The sequence below is a fragment of the Protopterus annectens genome, chromosome 7.part0 (assembly GCF_019279795.1).
Source record: "Protopterus annectens isolate FY-2018-M chromosome 7.part0, PAN1.0, whole genome shotgun sequence".
NCBI classification, from domain to species: domain Eukaryota; kingdom Metazoa; phylum Chordata; order Ceratodontiformes; family Protopteridae; genus Protopterus; species Protopterus annectens.
In genome coordinates, this window is record NC_056739.1 from 1,684,427,332 (window position 1) to 1,684,448,551 (window position 21,220).

Below are 21,220 nucleotides of genomic sequence, written 5' to 3' on the forward strand. Positions count from 1 at the left end.
TCACTGTTAAGCTACACCAACTTTTAAAACTTCTAAAGGTAGAAATTCCAGAGAAAGAGCACTTTTGAGGAATACTTCTTCATATATGGTGATATGTACAACACATAATTTCTAAACTCTTTTTTGGGAAATGAGCCACACTTTTGTCCATCAAAAGATGTGGGTACAAAATGGAAGACAATCTGAGTGAATCAAATTTCAAACCTAAACATTTTTGAAAATTATAGTATTTATTAAATGTCCAAAAACTACAGGATTAGTGATTTTAAATCAATTAAAATTGTTTCCACTCTAGTAAAGGTAAACATGATACTAAGCAGCTGGTAACAGTTTCAAAAAATATATAGTGCATGTTTTTGTGGGTAGGAAACTGTGCAATACCATACAGTGGTAATCCTTCATAAAAAAATCTTAAAATAATGAGAGCTTTGTTATACATTCATCATGGTATTTCCTCCTTTCTACTGTAGGACAAGAATAACATAACATAATTCTATAAACAGTGTACATGGTTTGATTTTGCATTATCAGGATTCATTCTAATACACTATTGCAGTGAAAAAGCAAGAGTCTTTCTGTTCTGATCACAGAAAAAACTTTAATATGTATTTGTAAAATGGAACATTGTCTCTTGAAAATAAATTGTCTGAATCAATGTTTTCATTGTAGCATATTAATATAAGCTGCCAGTATCCTATACACTGATATTTCTCTCAGCTTCCTTTTTGCCTGACTCTAAGCGTTAACTGAATATATATATGGGATCCGGTCACTATAACGAATTTATGTTTCAACGAAATGTAAATTCGTGAGTGCACTTCCGTGAAAGTGCATTTTGTCGAAAATGCACTTTCGTGGGAAGATTAAAATAAGAAAAAAAAACATAAGTAGTTATAAAAACATGCAGTTTGCATGTCATCTTAGTTGTACATCAAAGTTTAGTGTTGATGTACAACTAAGCAAACTAGTGCTGAGATCGTGGTACAGAGGGGATAAGGGAATATTCCCTTTTCCCCACTGTAGTTCGATCTCGGAGTGAGAATATTAAAGTACGGGGGGTGCAGGGGGGCTTGCCCCCCCCCCTGCAAAAGATGTTTTTTTATGTGCTTGTTGTTTCTGTTAGGGATCTGGTGAGTATGCTTCAGCGAAAGTGCACTTTTGCTGAATTGGGAATCTACTTTTCTTTTTCAAACAAGTGTATTTTTGATGAAGAAAAGTAGATCCATATATATATATATATATATATATATATATATATATATATATACATACATACATGTACACACACACACACACACACACACACACACACACACACATATATATATATATTTATTAAATAACCGACAACTTGCAAGACTAAGAAGATAAGCTATAATAAAATAACTTAAAACACCCTGACTACGAGAAACGAACCTCGAACTATAAAACAAAAAAATAAAACACGTAGGATTAACTAGTGTTTTAGCGCTTTCATCTTTTATTACTGGATAAGACTTCTTCAAAAACAAATACATAAATGCAGTGTAATCAGTTGCACACACTTGATATTCTGTAATTCAAAAAAATACTAACCTGTCATAAAGAGATAGAATGTCAAAGGGCCAATCATAAGACTCAGCAATAAAATAACCCATCCCATAAAAAATGCTGTGATTAACTAATCAAATTAAATTAAATAAATAAAGGACAATAATAATTTAAGATATTCAGAAATAACAGTATAGGGGAATCAGTGAAACCAAAGTAAGCACGAGGGCTGAAATCCAATATTTAAACTGCCAAAGCAACCCAGGAAATCTCTAGAAGTCCACAACTCAGTGTGCCATTCATCTAGCAAAACCCCTGTTCCCCTAGAGTAGACTTGCAACCAAACAAAACAAAACCCCTGTTTTTAACGTAGCCAACGCAGCGCACATTTAATATTAATATGTTCATTGAGACCAGGGGCTGTGTCAGCTCCCAGCAGGAGCTGCCATTTAAGTTCCTTCATTTCCAGCAGAGCGTTACAGTCACCAAAAAATAAATCCAGCTTTTCCAATACCAAGAACTGAAACCCAGAGAAATTCATGCATTTGCTGCTATGGTTTCCTAGTGCATTAGTGCTATCCTTTTTGCAGATAGCTGCCAGGTGTTCCTTCGATCTGTCAGAAAGTTTTCTGCTAGTTTTACCAATGTAGAACCGGTTACATCTTCTGCATATAGCTGCATATACCACCCACTCCGTGTGGCAGTACATATGCTTCGTAAAAATAACTTTGTAGTTGCAATGTGGGAAGGTGTAAGAGCTGCAGTTTAAAATGTGTTGACAAACTACACAGTGGCCACAAGTAATCATGCCTGGGGGTCCTTATGTTAGATCCTGGTTTCCTATTAGAAAAGGCAAGTCCCTGTTTTCGAAAGTTGCTCTTAACGGAGAGAATTGCTTGTAAGAGAAGGTAGGTAGTACACCTAAAGTAGATTTTAGATCATCCTGGCTGGAAAAAATGTTCCAATTCTTAAAGATGATTTCCCTCATCACCTGTATGTCCCTATTGATTGGTAATGGGAAACTGCAGAGTTTATCAGTCTGGTTAGTACTTCTGCTGCAGCTGTCGTAGCCAAATATCAGTACAGGCTTGTGCTTGATCTGTCTCTCTTATATTACCTTGTCCAGCTCTTCTATAATGTGGTCAGGATAGTTTCTTGCTAAGAACATACTTTTGAGGAAATTGGCTTCAGAAACAAAATCCTCATCTACACTGATGATGCTGGAAAGGCGGATGAACTGTTCTCATACCACATTCTTTTTGGAGAAATGTGGGTGCTGACTATTGTAGTCCAGAAAATTGTTGTGATAAGTGTTTTTATGGTGGATGTTGGATTCCAAATTATTGTTAGACTTGTTGATCTTTATGGTGGTGTCCAGGAAATGGATAGTTCCACCTCATCCAGAGATGGTAAAATCCAAGTATCCTATGCTATTAGTTATCTCCTTGATGAAGTCAGTCAGTTCCATGTCTGTGCCTTACCAGATGAAAAAAATATCATCAATATAACGTCTATACATCCGTATAGACTGGTAGCCAGGTAGGTGGATGAACGTTTCTAACTCCCATGTACTAAGGACCAAGTTGGCTAGTGCTGGGGCCATTATATATATATATATTTTTTTTGTTTTACACTCACTCAACAGCAAAAACACTGCTTTGCAAGGGTAAAATAATGGCGACCGTTAGGTTATTTTTAGTCTGACCTCTACTGCAGCTTGATATGTTGCTGTGAAGCTGCAGACTTGTTTTTCAGCAGGTATTACCTGTAGATTAATACCCTACTGGAGAACATTCATTCTTCAATCAGGGTGCTGCCCTTCAGCAACAACATAAGAGAATAGGATGACACAGTTCATAATGAGTAAATGCTAGAAATGCAGAATAATTAGTGTAACAGAACTATATAATGATCTGTTAATAAAGGATGAGTAAAGTCAGTACTATCAAAGACCTTAATCTGTCACAATCGGACTGAAAAATTAAATGTAAAAACCCCAAAGTATGGCACATCTCAAATACTGGATCTCTTGCACTCTGTGCAAGACCCAGAAATGAGTGCTAACAGGGGTCCAGTGGTGTGGGGGAGGCAGCCAAGTCTGGGAGATTGTTACTGTGGAATTTTTCATTCTAGTATTTTGGTTCAGTCATCACAAGAGGCATCTTCAGTACTGTTGGCTTTACTGATCACATACCAAATAATACACTGTTAACAGAATAAATGGTCTGATGAAGCTCCTATGTGAAAGCACTTACCAATATTTTAATAAACATTCATTTTTATTTATTCCTGGATTTATTCTATTGTGAACATGGTTGCAGTACTACTTTTTTGTTCGTATTGCTTAATTTATTTTATTTAGTTACTTATTTGCTTTTGTTACTGGAAAGTCCACTGGATCAGCAAAACCCATTTTCAGTGGAGGCCTGGGGAGAAAAGCTCTACAGTGCAAGACATAAATACAATAAAATTGCAAAGAAATACAATTCAAGAACAGCTCCACAGTACAATGTGAGATTACAATGAAATTGCAAAGAAAATACAACTCAAATAACAAGGAAATAGTATATACAAGTGTTGAGATGAATCTGGAACAGGAACATCATTGAAAAATAGTGAGCTTATATAATCAGTTCTAGGAAACTATATACATGGGCAATTGTGACTATGATCGCTATATACTGAGGTATAATTCCATAAAACAAAAAGAAAAAAAACACAAGAAGATAATGATGTCAAGAAATACAAGTCTACATATTTTAGGGGGCTTGGTGGAAGTACACTTCCAGCATGAAGAAAGGTGGGTATGAAGGGGCCTTTTGAAAAGGGAGGGATTTGGAGTTGTTCTGATGGTTAGAGGCAAAATATTCCAGTTCCCGGCTATACAGTAATAGTAAAAACGTTGGCCAGGTGGGAGGTTAGGTTTGTGAACTTGTAAAAGCTTTTGGTCTTCTGATCTAAGGCCTATTTGGGTGGTAGTAGTTGAATGTAGAACTAAGGCAAGGACAGTCTAGGGATTTGAAGAGTATTTTGTGAGCTGTGTTAGTTGCATATAGGAGAAGTAGTTAGGTAGTTCTAGTCAGTTCAGTGATTTTAAGGCCGTGCACTGATGGCTGGAAAGTTTGGAGTTTGTTGCAAATTTGGCAATTTTATTGTAGCAAGCCTCAACTTTAAGTTTAGAGGCGCTTTGAATGTTAGTAAGTAGAGGGGCACCGTAGAGGAGAGAGGTTAGTAGGTATGTAGAGGCTAAGGTTATTTTTGTGGATGGGCTTAGGAAGTGATTATGCCTGTAAAGGATACCAAGTTTACAGTGCATTTTACAAATGTTTCGTTGTATATGAAGGTTGAATTTCATGTGTTCATCAACAGTGACTCCAAGGAGCTTTGTGTGTGTAACAACTTCTATTAATGATTATTTAAGACAGAATATGATGAAGTTGGTTTTATTTAAGGGAATTGTTTACTTGGGGTGAAAAGGATGAATTTTGATTTTTTTGGGGTTTAGGGCGAGGTTGTTGTCATGCATCCAGGATTCTGTGGAGGAAAAGGAATTTTGAGTTAGTTTAAGTAAGTCAGAAACAGAGTTAGCAGAGCAGATGATAGTGGAGTCATCTGCGAACTGGAGGATGGTCCTTTGAGATAGTAATGAGTTGAAGTTGTTTATGAATATGCTAAATAGGATTGGTCCAAGTATGGAGCCTTGGGGAACACTGGTGGTTGTGTTAAGGAAAGGGGAGATGGCATATTGCCATTTGACATCTTGCTGTCTTCCATGTAAATAACTGGAGAACCAGTTTAAAGTGGGGGGTCCAGACTGATCGTAGAGAGTTTGGAGATTAGAAGAGGGTGAGAAATGGTGTTGAAGGCTTTGAATAGGTCAAGGAAGAGGACTGAGACAATTTTACCAGTATCACAGGTTCTGTTTACAGTGTCCATAAAGGAGAGAAAGGCAGTGGTGGCACTATGCCTAGGTATGAAGCCATGTTGTGAAGATGATAGTATTTGGTTGTCTAAAAGGTAGTATAGAAGCTGGAAATTGATGCATTTTTTCCTAGGATTTTGGAGAGTGGAGAGAGAATAGTAATGGGTAGGAAGTTAGTGATGATGGTATTATTGCCTCCTTTATGGAGAGGGAGGATGAATGCTTTTTTCCAGACTTTGAGAACATAGGACGTTAGGATGGATATGTTTATAAGTGTGCTTATTGGGTAAGAGATACTATCAACAGCAATTTTAAGTACTCTGAGGGTAGATTATCTGAGGCATTGGAGCAGGGTTTAAGTTTTAGTAGTAGTCATTTTATAGTTGAGGTTGGGGTGGGTTTCAGGGTGAAGAATGAAGAGGGATGGGTGGTATGTTCTTGTGAGAGTTGGGTTTGAGTATGAGAGAGGGAGTGGGTAGGAGACCTAAGTGTGGATGTTTGGCTAGTGCAGTAATCTGTCACATATCACAAAAACCTTTCCAGCATCATATTAATGCACTCTCAAAACTTAGAGATAATATCCTTTCATCATATGTCACTTAAAAACCTTTGGAGGGAAAGGTGAAAGCATAATATTCCAGATAGAAGCACTTAACTAACTGGGAACCATTTTAATGTCATTGCAATATTAACAGGCACAAATTGCCACAACTAGGTATGTCTGCAATAGCCGGATCAACATGTATTGTAGTTCTATATCCTGTGTCTGTTTAGCAGGCTTAGTGCTAACAGTTAAACTCGCTGCTAGGGAATCATTACAACAAGGCAGTGGTAAGGCAAGGACAGGTAGTGTTAGGCAATACCACAGCTGGAGCACTACAATTGCAGTAGAACAAGATTTCACAGTGCACATGCTGTGAGGCACAGACCTGATACCTTGTAAGACAGAGTTTCACAGTGCAGGCAAAATGACACTATGTCCTCAGTTTTAGAGAGAGAATTTTGAACATAGAGTGAGAGAGAGAGAGAGAGAGAGAGACTGAACTGATTACAGGACTATAGGTTCCTAGAAGGTCCATATAGCCCAGGGTAGTAATAAAATTAGGTCAGGCTAATGGCTTTGACAAATACATTTGTGGGTAAAGATTAGCTATGTAGATTTTATTTTGGCCTGCAGAGGTATCATTTTGAATCTTTAAGGGTAACAATGCTGGAGTAATGAGGGGAGACTAGTTGTGAATTTGGGTAACTTATTGTAGGTAGAAGCTAGTAAAGCATATGCATGCTTGCTTTGGTTGCCCCTTGCCAGGGTACTATGCAGAAGTTTTGATATTAGGAAAGCCTCATGTATTGATGGTAGTATATATTTTATTCATGGAAAAGGTCCAAATATTGTTTATTTCTTTGAGGTCTAGTCGACATGATACTCAAACTTTATTCTACTTTCTCAAGTCATGCCTAGGTATAGCTATGATTATGATGATTCAGTAACCTGGCTCTGTGGAGCAGAAGGATGGAGCCCTGACTGTGACCCAGTTCACCAGGTTTCAATTAGCAACTCCAGCACTGAAGGATCAAAGCAGAGAGGAAGAGGAGTGAGGGACTGTAGTCCAGTCACCTCTCGTGGGGGGGGGGGGGGGTTGTGTACACTTAGAGGTATGCAAGCCAGGGCAATATCCCTGAGGAGACCAAAGAGAGACCACCACTCATGCTGCAAGGGTAGGGTCTGTGCAGCATAGAAAGAATGCCCTTTGCGGAGGTCTTCCATGATCAAGTCATTGCATATTCCTTCTCCAGCAAATCAGTGAATGCAGGAATTGTTAGGCTCGGGAAGAAAATAAAAACTCAAACCACCCCAGATGGCTGCTTGGATGATGACACTTCTCAGTCAGTTCTTGCCCAGTAAAGAGAAAGAATGGGCTTATAGACCAAACGAGGGTCTAATGGTCAGCATGCTGCAAGGCTAAAAAGTGCAAAAAGATTTCACTGGGAACTGGAGCACCCAAAATATGACATTGCTGAAAAGTCCCAGAATTTTATTTGAACTGCACACCACACTGCAACACTTTGGTTTTCTATTTACTGAGGAGAAGTCAGTTTAGTAGTAGCTAATTATTCAGGACCTGTAAAATCCTTTTGAGGTTCTGCCATCAGAGTTTTTATCTCATTTGGAATGAGCAGTAGGGTGGCGCAATCTACATACTAAAACAGTTCAGCTCCCTTTATGTGATGCCGATACATATTTTTTAATAAAGATGAAGAATAGTAAGGACCACTGCACGGATCACAGTGGCACACAAAGTAATTTATAGACAGGGATCTGTATCAAATAAGAGCCTAGGTATAGTGAATAAGGCAGCTAGAAAACATTTATGAGAAGTCTGGCAGCACTACATTTGAGAAAGTCTTGAAACAAGTAGTGAGCCATCAATAAGGTCATAGACCTAAGAAAAATCCAAATAGTATGATTGCAGCTTGGGATCTTTTGTCTGATTTGGTGGTTACATAACTGATAAGTTTGATTATTGCTATCTGATATTATGGACTGGTCTGATCTGTGTTGATTTGCTGGTAGGCTGTAAGATGATAGGCAATTACAGTACTGTAACTGCAACATTTTCTGTAGATCTCTGACACAGAATTTGGGATACTGACTTTAATGTCTTGTGAGATTCTCCAAAAGGGAGATAATCCTAACACACATCACACAACTGGTACACAACTATTAAATAGCCATCTATTATGTATTATTGCCGTCAGTGTAGCAATGTCATGTTTCACTCGCTTCAAACAGACTGAAGAAAGGAATTCATATGATACTGAGTCAAGCCTTTGATCCTGTCTGGCAGACATCTGATTTTATATATATATATATATATATATGTATGGTTTCAATTCATAATTTTGAATTGCTAAAATCTCAAATTTCAGCATTTCGAAACTATGAAGCCGAACCATTCACAATCCCAAAACCCACAATTACGAATCACACAATCAGGAAAATACATATACCATACACCACATAACACACACACCATTCTACCCACAGCACACAAACCACACAACCCTACACTACATGTAAGCAGGGGGGGCAAGCCCCACTGTGCCCCACACACACCCCCCTGTGCCCCACACACACACCCTACTTATATATACCAACTCCAAGATTGCACATAATGAAAAAAAAAATCACACCACGGCATTCTACACTCACACATAAATACACATTACACAAACACCAACAAATCCAACACTCACACTCATACTTACACCTCCCTACCCTTACCCACACATACAATGTACAAAAACACACACATACACTCACTCACTCACTCACTCACCTTCAATTCCAAACACCATACCAGCCAAACACTTCACGTAACTTACCGGAATGCATAAGCGCAGATTCGAGATATTTGAATTTACTCTTATGCACTTTCAGCATTCTGCATTTTCAGCTTCATGGTCTCGGAATGCTGAAATTCGAGATTTCAGCATTTTGAGATTATGAAGTGAAACCATATATATATATATATATATATATATATATATATATATATATATATATATAGATATACATATATATATATATATATATATATATATATATATATATATATATATATATATATATATATATATATATATATATATATATATATATATATATATATATATACATATATACATATATATATATATATATATATATATATATATATATATATATATATATATATATATATATATATATATATATATATATATATATATGTGTGTGTGTATTTTTTCACATTTTAACCAAAGAATCATTCCACCAAAGCTAAGTATTCTGTCTCTCTCTCTCTCTAGATATATATCTAGAGAGAGCAGTAATCAGGGTGCACAGCTTTTATAGTTACAAAGTGTATAGTTAAACAGCACACCACAAAGAAAAATAATGAAGTGGTCTCAAAACCACTTTAAAAAGAATACTAACTGAATGCACTTCAACGTATTACCTCAAAACATTATTTATTTTACTCCAAAAGAAGTAAGCAAGCTTGAAACAAAACAAAACCAATTTTGTTTATAGTTTATAGTCAGGACAGCAGTTATCTATCTTTCTCAAGTCCAGACAGTATGTATCTCAAAACCTCTGCTGGACAATTACAGTTAAAAACTGCTTTTCTATTTATGACAGTTTAGTGATTAGAACATCTTAACCTGCATATAACTAAGAAAAACTAGGCAAATATTAATCTGCACTGTATTTTTCCTATACCCTTCTTCTCTCAGATTTGTTCTCAAATGGGATGACAAAGTCCATACACCAACCTTTAAGAAGTTCGTAGGCTCTGTTGACATCAAATTTTCTTGCTCGAATAAACCTTAAGAAGAAAGCGTCATCCTTGTCTTTCATCTTGGTGACTATGTCTTTGCGCAGGCTGTCTTCACTCTCAGCTTTCTCTTGTATTAGCTGGCGTAACTCCTTCAAAGCTTTGTACCGCTTCTCTTCTGTTTCATTCAGCTCATCTTTAGCCTGCATGAAGACAGGAGAAGAGTGAAGACAGAAAGGAGAAAAGAAATTAAAGCTGACCATCAGTCTGCTAGATTTTAGTTATGTTACAGTTATAGCTTAATGATATAAGGACTTCTGGTATTTTTCAGCTGTTCTGCATGGTGTTAATGTCCAGCACAATTCTGTACACAGAACTGGTTTGTGGCAGACTAATGACAGTTACTTTCCAAGTGTAGTGCAGTTTTGTTTAGCACAGGGTCTGCACATTTATTATTTATTTATTATTATTTTACATTTGTTTACCAGTAAAGTCCGAGTGGGCCAGGAATGGACCATTTTCATGGAGGCCCAGGGAGAAAATCTCATAACAAATAAAAGATAAAGACATTACAAATAAAAACAAAAACATTAGAAGTATGAGCATTAGAAAGGTTCAACAGCAAAGGTATTGCTAAAAAAAGTATCACATTGGTCATAAAAGAAGAACTATTATTGAAACTCTGTGGCAGATAAATGTAAACAATTAGGTTGCTTGGGAGAAAGCAGTGTCGGATCATTAGTAAGATATGTTGACAGATGCAGAAAGGTGTTGAAAGATAAGTATTCTGAGTATATATATATATATATATATATACACAAAGATATATATATATATATATATATATATATATATATATATATATATATATATATATATATATATATATATATACACAGCTGAATAATAGATCCTGACTATAGAAGATTTATTATGTCAATTGTTAGAGAAGGCAATATCTGGTAAAGTGGAAGAAAAGAGAGACACCTGTGAAGGAAGTTGAAAGTAGAGATATAATTAGAAATTAGTGAGTGAGGAAAAACAAAAAGAATGGTAGTGTGAAGAAAAGGTAGCAGGTGTGCTGAGCCTGGTGTGGAACAAGAGCAGAGCCAGTTATTTTCTGAGTGTTCCCTGAGTAGTAGTTTAAATTGTGGTGTGTTGGTGGTGTTAAGTACTTTCTGAGGCAAGGAGTTCCAGGTTTTGGATATTTGCTGGAGAAAAGAGAATCACTGTGACTATTACTGGAGTTAATTACTTTAAGAAAGTTTTTTAGAACATCTCAGGGTTTTGGAGTTGGTATACTGGTATTTTTGAGATAATTTTCTGTATTTTTTAAACATGTAAGACAGTACCCAGGGAAAACACATACAGACACAAGAAGAACATGCAAATACCACAAAATCAGGATTAAACCTCATTGTCTGTAGGGTGTGGGGTCATTTTCCCAGAAAGCAGTAAAAAATAGTTCATGTGAAGAAAGGGTAATGGCAGGCTAAAAGGGAATGTCTATGAAATGTGCTGATCCGAGACTGAATGAAGCAGAATATATTCTTTTTTACTGTGCTTATTTTTTCTGTTCCTGTCATGTTCATCTGCAATGTATGTTCTGATGGGGAAAACATGGGAACATTTTTGTTTGTCCAGATAGCAAAGGATAGTACTGATTTTCTTGACACATGATGCCACCTTCTTCTAATAGAACAAACAAGATAAAAACAGCATTGGAATATAATGGCTATTGGAACTTTATTTTTATTTATTTACATTTTGCTGACCAGTTTAGTCCTACTAGGCTAATGGCCTCCTAAGGTGGTATTCATACTGACTAGGGGAAATTTGGCAAGGTCACATGGGGAGCTTCTTCTACTTTTTTTCAATAAATGAGGTGGGGTCTTTTACATCCACATGAACTACCACCAACTCAGCCAGATGGGGCCTTGGCTTAACATCTCATCCAAAGGATGGTAGACTCAGGAATGCAGTACCCACCTTATGCTGCATTGCAGTGTAAGTATTGGAAAATTAATCCAACTACCTGGCGTTAGACTAGAAACCACAGTCTTCTGATCTTGCAGCAGAAAAGGCAAGTGTGCTACCTTTTGAGCTACTGAGACTTATTAAAACCTAGCTGAGATTCAATTCAAGAAGAAATAGATGTGTGGTGTTTTGACAAACTCTGACTGTTGTAGTGGATGTGGATGATCATGTGGAATTAACCATCCTGTGAGTACCTAGCTATGTCAAGGACAGCATTCTTGAAGCAGCTAGGTAGGGGAACTTGGATATCTAGAGTTAGATGTTTCTGGAGGCATCTTATTTGCATTCACTATCTAGCTGCTAGCTTCACAGTTCATTTACGTGAACTTGAAACTTGCAGCAGCTGATGGAAGACAGTTTGGCTGCAAACCAAATAACAAAATCCACTATTCAGAATATCACAACATAATATTTCTGTTGAGTGCATACACACAGTTTTAATGCAGGACCTTGATTGTGATATTAGCAAGAGCTCTGAAAACAATGGTTCATGGATAACTGTAGACGTTTAATAGTACAATTAAAAAGCTACCAATATCTAATATTTAGATGATGTAACTACAGGACAACTGTTGGGCCTATGACCTAAATTTACTGTCATGCTATGCTCAGTCAACAGTCATTTTTATAGATAATTTGGTTGTAGTCAGGTATATGTTGCCATCTTTCAGAAAACTCTTAGAAGTTCCCAAATCAGTCTGACGATGTGTTTTGATTTGGTAGTTGCCCTCTTGTATTCCCTCATAGGATGAATAGCCTAATTGCATTTCCTGTATAAAATCTGCCACTTACAACATCTGCTGGATAAAGGCTTATGTGTTAGAGCTATTTTTAGTGGGGTTCAGCAGAAGATGTGCTGATTGAAGATATTGTAATTGGGAGGATCATGCATTTCTGATGGTTCCAAGCTGTATTTGCCAACAAATTAGGCATTCTGAGATAGACCTGTGTACAGGGTTTCTCTATTTTGGTTGCTTACAACAGTATAGTCTGAGCTGCTTGCATTTTCTGAAGTCTTTTAACTCCTGATTGGTGGGTTTGATTTCAGTATCCTTTTCAAAGCTAAGAATTCTTTGAACTTAAATTGCACCAGAAGCAAAGAGTGTCTCCCTTTCCCTATACAAGTTTGGGCTTAACATTGCCAAGGGACTTATCAGATCAAGGTGTGCATCATTTGCGCTGAAAGAGAATGCTGATCAGTGTAGGAGATCACAAATGTAAATAATTAACTGTTCAGCAGAGGGTTCAGGCTCATTCTTATATAGAATGAATACCGTCTGAGCTGATACCACCTGAACAATCAATAAGGTTAACTGTGATGCAGTTACTGAAGTTTGATCTTGTGTTTACTGTCCATCTTGAATTATAACCATTGTTTCTTTCTTTGCAGCTTCTACAGAATGACTGGCAATTTCTCCCGCATTTCAGAGGTGTCTGTAAATTGCATTTGTTTGCTTGGAGTTACATTTAGTCAAACATCTGTTATGCAATTGCCAACTTTAATAGTGAAAATGCATTGAACTGATAGGATAACAGAAAGTAAAACTAATAAAGCCCCAGGAATAGATGGAATAATTATAGAGATATACAAACTCTTTCCTACATCCATAATCTCGTGTTTTCATAGAACATTATTAGAAATCCAGTCACAAACAATAATACCACCTTCTTGGAAATACTCTTTAATTACACTAATCCTAAAAGAAAATAAAGATCCAACTATTTGTACCTCATAAAGATCCATCTCATTATTAAATAACAATTATAAGATATTTATGTAAATTTTAGCAAACAGAATGAAAATCCCATTATCTAAAATAATAAATAATGATCCAATGGGGTTTATATACAACAGACATACCCATGACAATATTAAGAGGGATAATTACTCTTATCGATTACTTAAATAGGGAAAATCAAGAAACACTGATAATAGGATTAGACATACAGAAAAGCTTTGATGCTTTAAATTGGGAATATCTATTTAAAATTCTAGATTTATTTGAATTCCCTCATGCCTTTGTTCACCTCATAACGAATATATATAAAAATAATCTAGCGTACGTTAAATTGGGTCCTTTCACCTTGGAATCTATTCCTTTAACAAAGGGCACTAAATAAGGTTGTCCCTTGTCACCAATTCTATTTACACTGGCTATTGAAATTCTTTCAGTTTTATTTCTTAACAATTCAAAAATAAGGGGGTGGATGTATATGATCAATATAATTCTAAAATAATGCTTTTCACTGATGCTATATGCAGACCGTCTCAAAAAACTCCAGCTCTACTCAGAGGCAATCTCTGCCTAACATACAAAGCTATGTCAAACCTAGAGCTGTTGGACATGCTACACTTAAAGAAATCCCAGTCTCTCTGAACCACACACTCCAGGGACCTAAACCTTGTCACGACAATAAACAGAACATGCTGGAGGGATAGATTCCTGTCCCAGAGACTTACCATACTCTGTAACAAACTACCCATTCATTTCAAGCAAAGTTCCTCATTGGCCCTCTTTAAGAAACACCTTGACGACTGGATGGGAAATAGAAAATTCATCCTGGGGATCACTTCTGCAGCACTGCTTGACAGGGGCACAGGAAAATAATTTTCTTGGGTGGCAAAAGCCAGGGAACCTTTTTGGCTAGGCTTATATAGGCCCCAGTGCTGATAGCCTAGTACCTACCTATGAACCTATGAACATATTACTTACATTATCTAACTCCAAATAAACTTTAGAGGAATTGGATATACTAATTGAGAAATGTTATATGACCTCAGGTCTTCACTTCAATAGATCAAAATCTAAATTTTTATTTCTAAATAAAAACTAAGAAATACAAGTCAAAGAGAATCTTATTATAGGAGAACAAGTTTCAACTCTGAATTATCTAGGAATCGTCTTATGCAAGGACTTAAAAGAGTTAATATCAGTAAATTATAATAACATCATTAACACAATTAAAATGTATGTGAAAAATGGAATAAAATATTATTGACCTTTGAGGATAGATTACAGTTAATAAAAATGGTGTTACTTCCAAAGATTTTGTATGTAGCATTAGCAATTCAACTGTTTCCTGAGAGACGCGTACATAAAGGAATAAACACAAGTTTATAAAATTTCACTGGTTTCCTAAAAGAAACAGAGTAGCATTAATTCATCACATTAGAGAATGGTAACAAGGAGGACTAAAATTTCCATTTATTGAGTCATATATAAAGGCATCCATATTTAAAACAATTATGGAATGGATAAATCCTAATTACTCTGCTAACTGGAAATAATTATAGATGGTCATATTATTAAATTAATCTAATTTAATAAAAACAATTTCGATATCAGATAAAATCAATGTACCTTGGTATTTACTAAGTATTAATATGCAATAAAATATAACAAAACACACTAAATTATATTTGATTAATTATTGCATCAACTCATTTAGGAAATGTATTAATGTAAATATAGATTTAAAACTCTGGTTTGATCTTTTAATCCTCTTTATCACAACAAAAAAATTACCCTCACAAAATATATAGAGAGATATTTAATTTTTGGGAAGAAAAAAAATTATTTGTTGTCAAAAACTTTATTTGTTGGCAAAATTGCATTAAAGAATGAAATGTTATAGATATGCAAATGATAAAGACAACTATTGGAATTCCATCTCAGGACTGGTTAGCACTAAAAAGCATTTGAATGTATTCTCAGGACTTATGCAGAGTAATTAATAGTTCTTCCTTTAAAGATACACCAAAACCTATAAATTACTTATATGGAACTATATAGAAATATCATAACATGGAAAATGTTATTACAAATCTATATACAAAAATTATTAACTTACAAGATGACACCTAAAGCATCATTTTGACAATATATCACTAAAGGTCATTCATTACACATACCTAAAGAAATCAAATAAAATATTTTACTATCAGTAAATATACATCTAACACACAGTATTGGAAAATCTTTAATTAGAAATATTTACACAGAGCATGTTTAACACCTGATAAAACTACTAAAATTAGCTCTTCTAGAAATGGAAAATGTTGGAGATGTAACCAGGTATCGACAGCTGACTGGAATTATATATTTCATAATTGTATTAATGTTAAACCATACTGGAATGGAGTCTATAATTACAGGCCTTATTCAATGAATCCTTTGTTTTAACTAAAACTTTGATTCTGTTGAATATAAACAAAGGTCCTCATTTGGCTAGAACAAATCTACACTTACTATGGACAATATTTGCAATATCTATGAAATGCATAACTAGATGATGGCATTCAAATACACCACCAACTACGGAAGACTTTTTAACTTTATTGAAGAGTTCAACTTTGATGGAAATCAAAATTAAAGCACTAAGGATTTATCCAAGGCCATTGATAAACAATCCATGGAAAAAAGTCTTATCATTGATTGATACTTTGCAACAAAAATCGGATAAACTGTGATAACTATATATTTTGTTATCTGTACAGTAATGGGAAGAATGGATATTATTATTGATGTCAGGCTGACTGTAAATATTGTAAACAGTTATATAACATTATATATAACATTGTATGCAATTTTCATAATATTATTTGAAAAAATTATGAGTAAAATAAATAAATATAAGAATGCTTTTAATTATATGCACTGCTGATTGTAGTGGCTGTTAAATAAAATGGTGCCACACTGATGTGGTGCATTTAAGTATAAGAATACTATTTTCGGATTCCTAGCAACTTGTGGTATGTTAAGGTCTTTTTTCTGTTGTTATATTCAGCAAACATGCCTGCTGGGATAGGCTTTCATCAGCCTACAAGTCTATCTTCTGAGGCCAGTTTTATGGCTTTTATTTCTATTCAGCCATTTTAAGAAAATATTTTGAATTATATATATTTGCTCCACAATTCCTTCTACTGCTAATGAGTTTATTTTCTGTAAATTCTTTGGTATAAATATTAGTGGGTTAGTCCAGCTAGGACAGTAGCCTATTTTCAGGGGAGACCCAAGTTTGCATTCATGCTGACAAGGGGACATTTGGCCAGGGCAGCACAAAACTTCTCCTGTTCATTTCAATAGGTGCCATGGAATCTTTGACAATCATCTGAACTGCCACCAACTCAAGCAGCTGGGACCTTAGTTTAGCTTGGTTTATCTGAAGGGTAGCACATAGTGGAGTGTAGCACAAGTGTGGGTGGGTGTGTGTGTGAGTGTGTGTGTGTGTGTGTGTGTGTGTGTGTGTGTGTGTCTGTGTAAATAATACTTTGTATGAAAAGCAGCTAACATAGGTAAAGTGCATTGAATGACACTGTGGTTGACTGAGAAAGCAGCTAGAAAAGTGCAATGAGTACTAAGCCAAAGGGTCAGTATTGAAAGTGGTCATTGTGAGTCCTAGAATGTGTGTGGCTGTTGGAAGCCCATACCTAGGGCAGCAGTGTATATTCCCTTTATGTTCTTGGGTCCAGGTTAAATTTGGTTACTTGGTTATTAAATCAGATTTGTGTGTACCTTTCTTTAACCTGCTGGATATCAGTGATATGATAAGAGATCATTTCCCTGGTGGCCACCAAACCAATTTGGAGCCCTGGAGTACATCCAAATATCATAGCCTCTGTCACTCACATATTCCAGGGAGTACACTGGTGGGATTCAAACCCCAGTCAACATCAGGCAGGCGTCCACCATCTGTCACAATAGCTACTTAAGAATAGTCCCCAAGAAAAGTGCATTTCTTTGAGGGTCTCATTCGCCTTTATGTGACCTTCAGTTCTGGATGATCTCAATATCCATATAGGTCTCCACTTCTGGGATCTTCATATAAGTACCTGCCTGTGCCAGAAGAAAAGAATTGATGCATTAGAATGGATGCACCACTATTCTGTTCCCCATGTTCATAGGTTCATAGGTAAGTACTAGGCTAGCTGCCACTGTAAGCCATTTTAAGCCTAGCCAATTTCCCAAAGAGAGAATTAAAACCGTGTACCTTGTGTCTGTGACAAACACCTTAACCGTTATGCCAACTCCAACAACACTTCTAAGACCCAGTTTTTAGCTGTACTGCTATCTAATGAATTTCTGAATTAGTGGTAATAGACCTTAAATTGCTTATATACTCTGCTCAGATGTCAACAAAGTCTTTAAAGCTCGACCCTTCAGAGTTTTTAAGCAATTTTCATATACTTTCTGAGAGTTTTAGTCACACTGTGTGCCATTCCTACATTTCTGAAGAAGCCATATTTAAGTATATAAAATGTTTCTATAACTTTCAGTATTTTTATTTCTTATTTTGCTGTTTGTTTGGTCTCCAGAAAGTGTTTGGGGGGTGAATATTTTCCTCAGTGTTTGATACCATGCAGTTGTCAACCAAAAAATGCATAAGCTTATGCATGCAAAAACATCATTCATGAATGCTAAAAGCTGGTTTGCATAGCACTTGTAATTCAGAATTACAATCTGCATTTGTAAGGAATGGAAATGTGAGGCATACTGACAGGCATTGTTTATGAAAAATGAGAGAGTGCCTCATATATTCAGTATTTTAAACTGTATCCTTACTTTTATACGAGTTGCTCATTTGCTCAGCTATCATTTAACATTAACAACTACTAGGCTGCAAAATGTATTCAGACATAGGCACACTTGCATTCTCATGGTACTAATGTCACTGATTTTCACCATAACATTGCTGCACTACTTGATTCCACTACTCTGCATATGCGATTTACAGGAAAAAAAATTACAATGCATTTTAATTGGTCTCTGTACTATGTCATTGTGCCCACACATTCCATTAACTGCAGCTACAGCATATGTGTTTGCATCATACCTCTCAACTGTCCACATTTTTGCAGAATGTCCACATTTTTTACTCATATTTTTAGTTTGTTCTTCATAAAATGTGTAGTTTTTTTTAGGATTTTTGTGGCAATTCAGTGAGGACTGAACTCACTAAGTAATGACAGGTATTTCAGTTTCAGACCTATCTGCGGTGGTGGTGCTGCGGTAGTGTTGTTGCCTCACAGTAAGATGCTGACCGGTTCGACTCTCAGCTAGAGCGTCTTCTGCGTGGAGACATGCGTGAATGGGCGTACCTTCGTTGAAGGTTGTGCATTAGGGCTGGCAACTCAGCACATAAAAATCAACTGCCAATCATTAGCGGGCCGAAGTTCCGCTGTGGCGACCCCTAACCGGGAAAAGCCAAAAGACACAACAACATTTGAGTTTCAGACCTCATATCCTTCAGAAAATGCATGGTAACACAAGACCTTTTATTCTAGTAATAAGAGCAATATTTAACATTTGTCCCTATTTTTGGGGCTTCCCCCCATTATATTTGGCTTTGTCCAGATTTTTTGTGCCAAGAGGTTGAGAGCTATGGTTTGTATGCTTACTTCAATGCTAATATTCCATTACTTTGTGCATCAATCAATTACAATTAACTCCTAGTACATCAGAAAAAAAATATTCACATATTTGTACACTAACATTGCTACATTACTACTAAACTCAGTCATTATGGCTCTGCAGAGCACTCTCAACATCAGCAACAAACAGAATGTTTGCACACTCACTTAATTCTAGCCATACCTCTTAACTGTCCAGATTTTCACAGAATGTCCAGATTTTTGCCTCATATTTTTGGTCTGTTTCTCATAACATCAATGTGGTTTTCTAGCAAATGTCTGAGATGGTCTGAGGATTGAAGTCACTAAATAATGACATACATTTCAGTATCAGACAATGCTCTTCAGAAAAGTGTATGGCAAGACAAGTTCTGGTATTCTGTCAACTTTCTAAGTTTATATGAGCAGTAGTTAAAATCTGTCCCTATTTTTGGGCTTTTGTCCCCCCATTATTTCAGGATTTGTCCAAATTTCTTGTGTTAAGAGGTTGAGAGGTATGATTCTAGCACTAACATTCCACTAGCTTGCACAGCAATCAAGTACAATGAATTAGCTTAGCCTACAAAAATTGTTCAGACATTTGTAAACATCCATTACTACAGCACTCGTATCACTCTGTATGCATGCCTGCGAAACCAGAAACATCTGTGCACAGCCTTCAGTGCAGGACTAATATTCCACTACTTTGCACAGCAAACAATTAAAATTACCTATAACTGCAAAATAAAGCTGTTCAAATATCTCCACACATTCCTTAATATCATCTAATAATAAAATACCTTATACAAGCAAAGCCGGCCTTAAACACAGGCGAATTGGGCAACTGCCTAGGGCGCCACGTTGCCATGTTTGTATGGTTCATAGGTTCATAGGTTCATACTAGGCTATCTGCCCAAGGACATTTATAAGCCTAGCCCAGAGTTTTGTGGCTTTCGCCACCCCTTTAGTTTGGAGGATACTATGCCCATTATTTTGTTGTGCCTCTGTTACAATTACTTAGTTGGGCTGTGCGGCGGTTAGTATTGCTTATTGGTTATCTAGCATTATATTTGACTTTTGTCAATGATGTCTTACGCATTACAGGCTATATATAGGTTCATAGGTTCATATATAGGTTCAATGGGTGCTCTTTCCCCATTTACTTATTTCTTAGAGTAATGTTTCCTTACTCTAAAAATAAATATATAAATAAATAAATGCCCCTGCAAAGGAAAACAAAAAAATGTACCTACAGAATAGCTAGCACTCCAGGAGGGTGTGCTCCAGAGTCTCCATTTAGCTACTCAGTGTTATCTTAAACGTTCCCAGGTCATGGGAGTAAAGACCTTGCAATATTCAAATGTGGGCACAAAGATGCCTGGCTGAGTCTGCATTTTTTTTTTCTTTTACTAGATGAACATCAAGAGACAGAGGCACTCCAGGGACATTCACAGGAAGAAAACAGTGGTGCTGGTGAGGGAAATATTATTATTAATTTTACAATAATGCTGGCATACTGATCAAACAGATATGTTGGAGAATGGCTATATTATGATTGTGTGAACAGCTGAGATGAAAGGAATGACACTGTGAGAAAAGTGTTGTTACTGGAAGATGATACTGGCAGTGATCAAACATATTTTCTGCAATATTCTTTCTGGCTTTGTGATTTGTGAGGAGTAACTTACACTGGAATACTTTAAAGTATGTCAAATTGTTTGCGTAGACTTTGGAAACACAGCTCTCAACCTGTTAGCAAGAAATCTTGACAAAGCCAAAAATATTGGACGGGAGGACAAAAGTCCAAAAATATTGACAGATTTTAAATATTGTTCTTATCAACTCAGAAAGTTGTGAGAATAACAGGATTCATGTTAGCATGTTTTCATGTTTTCTGAAGACCATGAAGTCGGAAACTCAAATGCATGTCATTATTTAGTTTCTTTAATCCTCAGTGATTTGCCAGAAAACCATACATTTTATGAGGAACAGACTAAAAACATAAGGTAAAAATCTGGGTAG

General features: G+C 36.1%; 1 protein-coding gene across 1 annotated transcript in view; it reads right to left on the reverse strand.

Moving 5' to 3' along the window:
- The window catches only part of RLBP1 (retinaldehyde binding protein 1), a 279,097-nt gene that overhangs the window by 164,037 nt on the left and 93,840 nt on the right, over positions 1-21,220 (reverse strand). Inside the window, exon 2 of the mRNA XM_044078197.1 lies at positions 9,770-9,974. Coding sequence (XP_043934132.1) covers positions 9,770-9,974 — 205 coding nt within the window. The remainder of the gene's footprint in view (positions 1-9,769; positions 9,975-21,220) is intronic.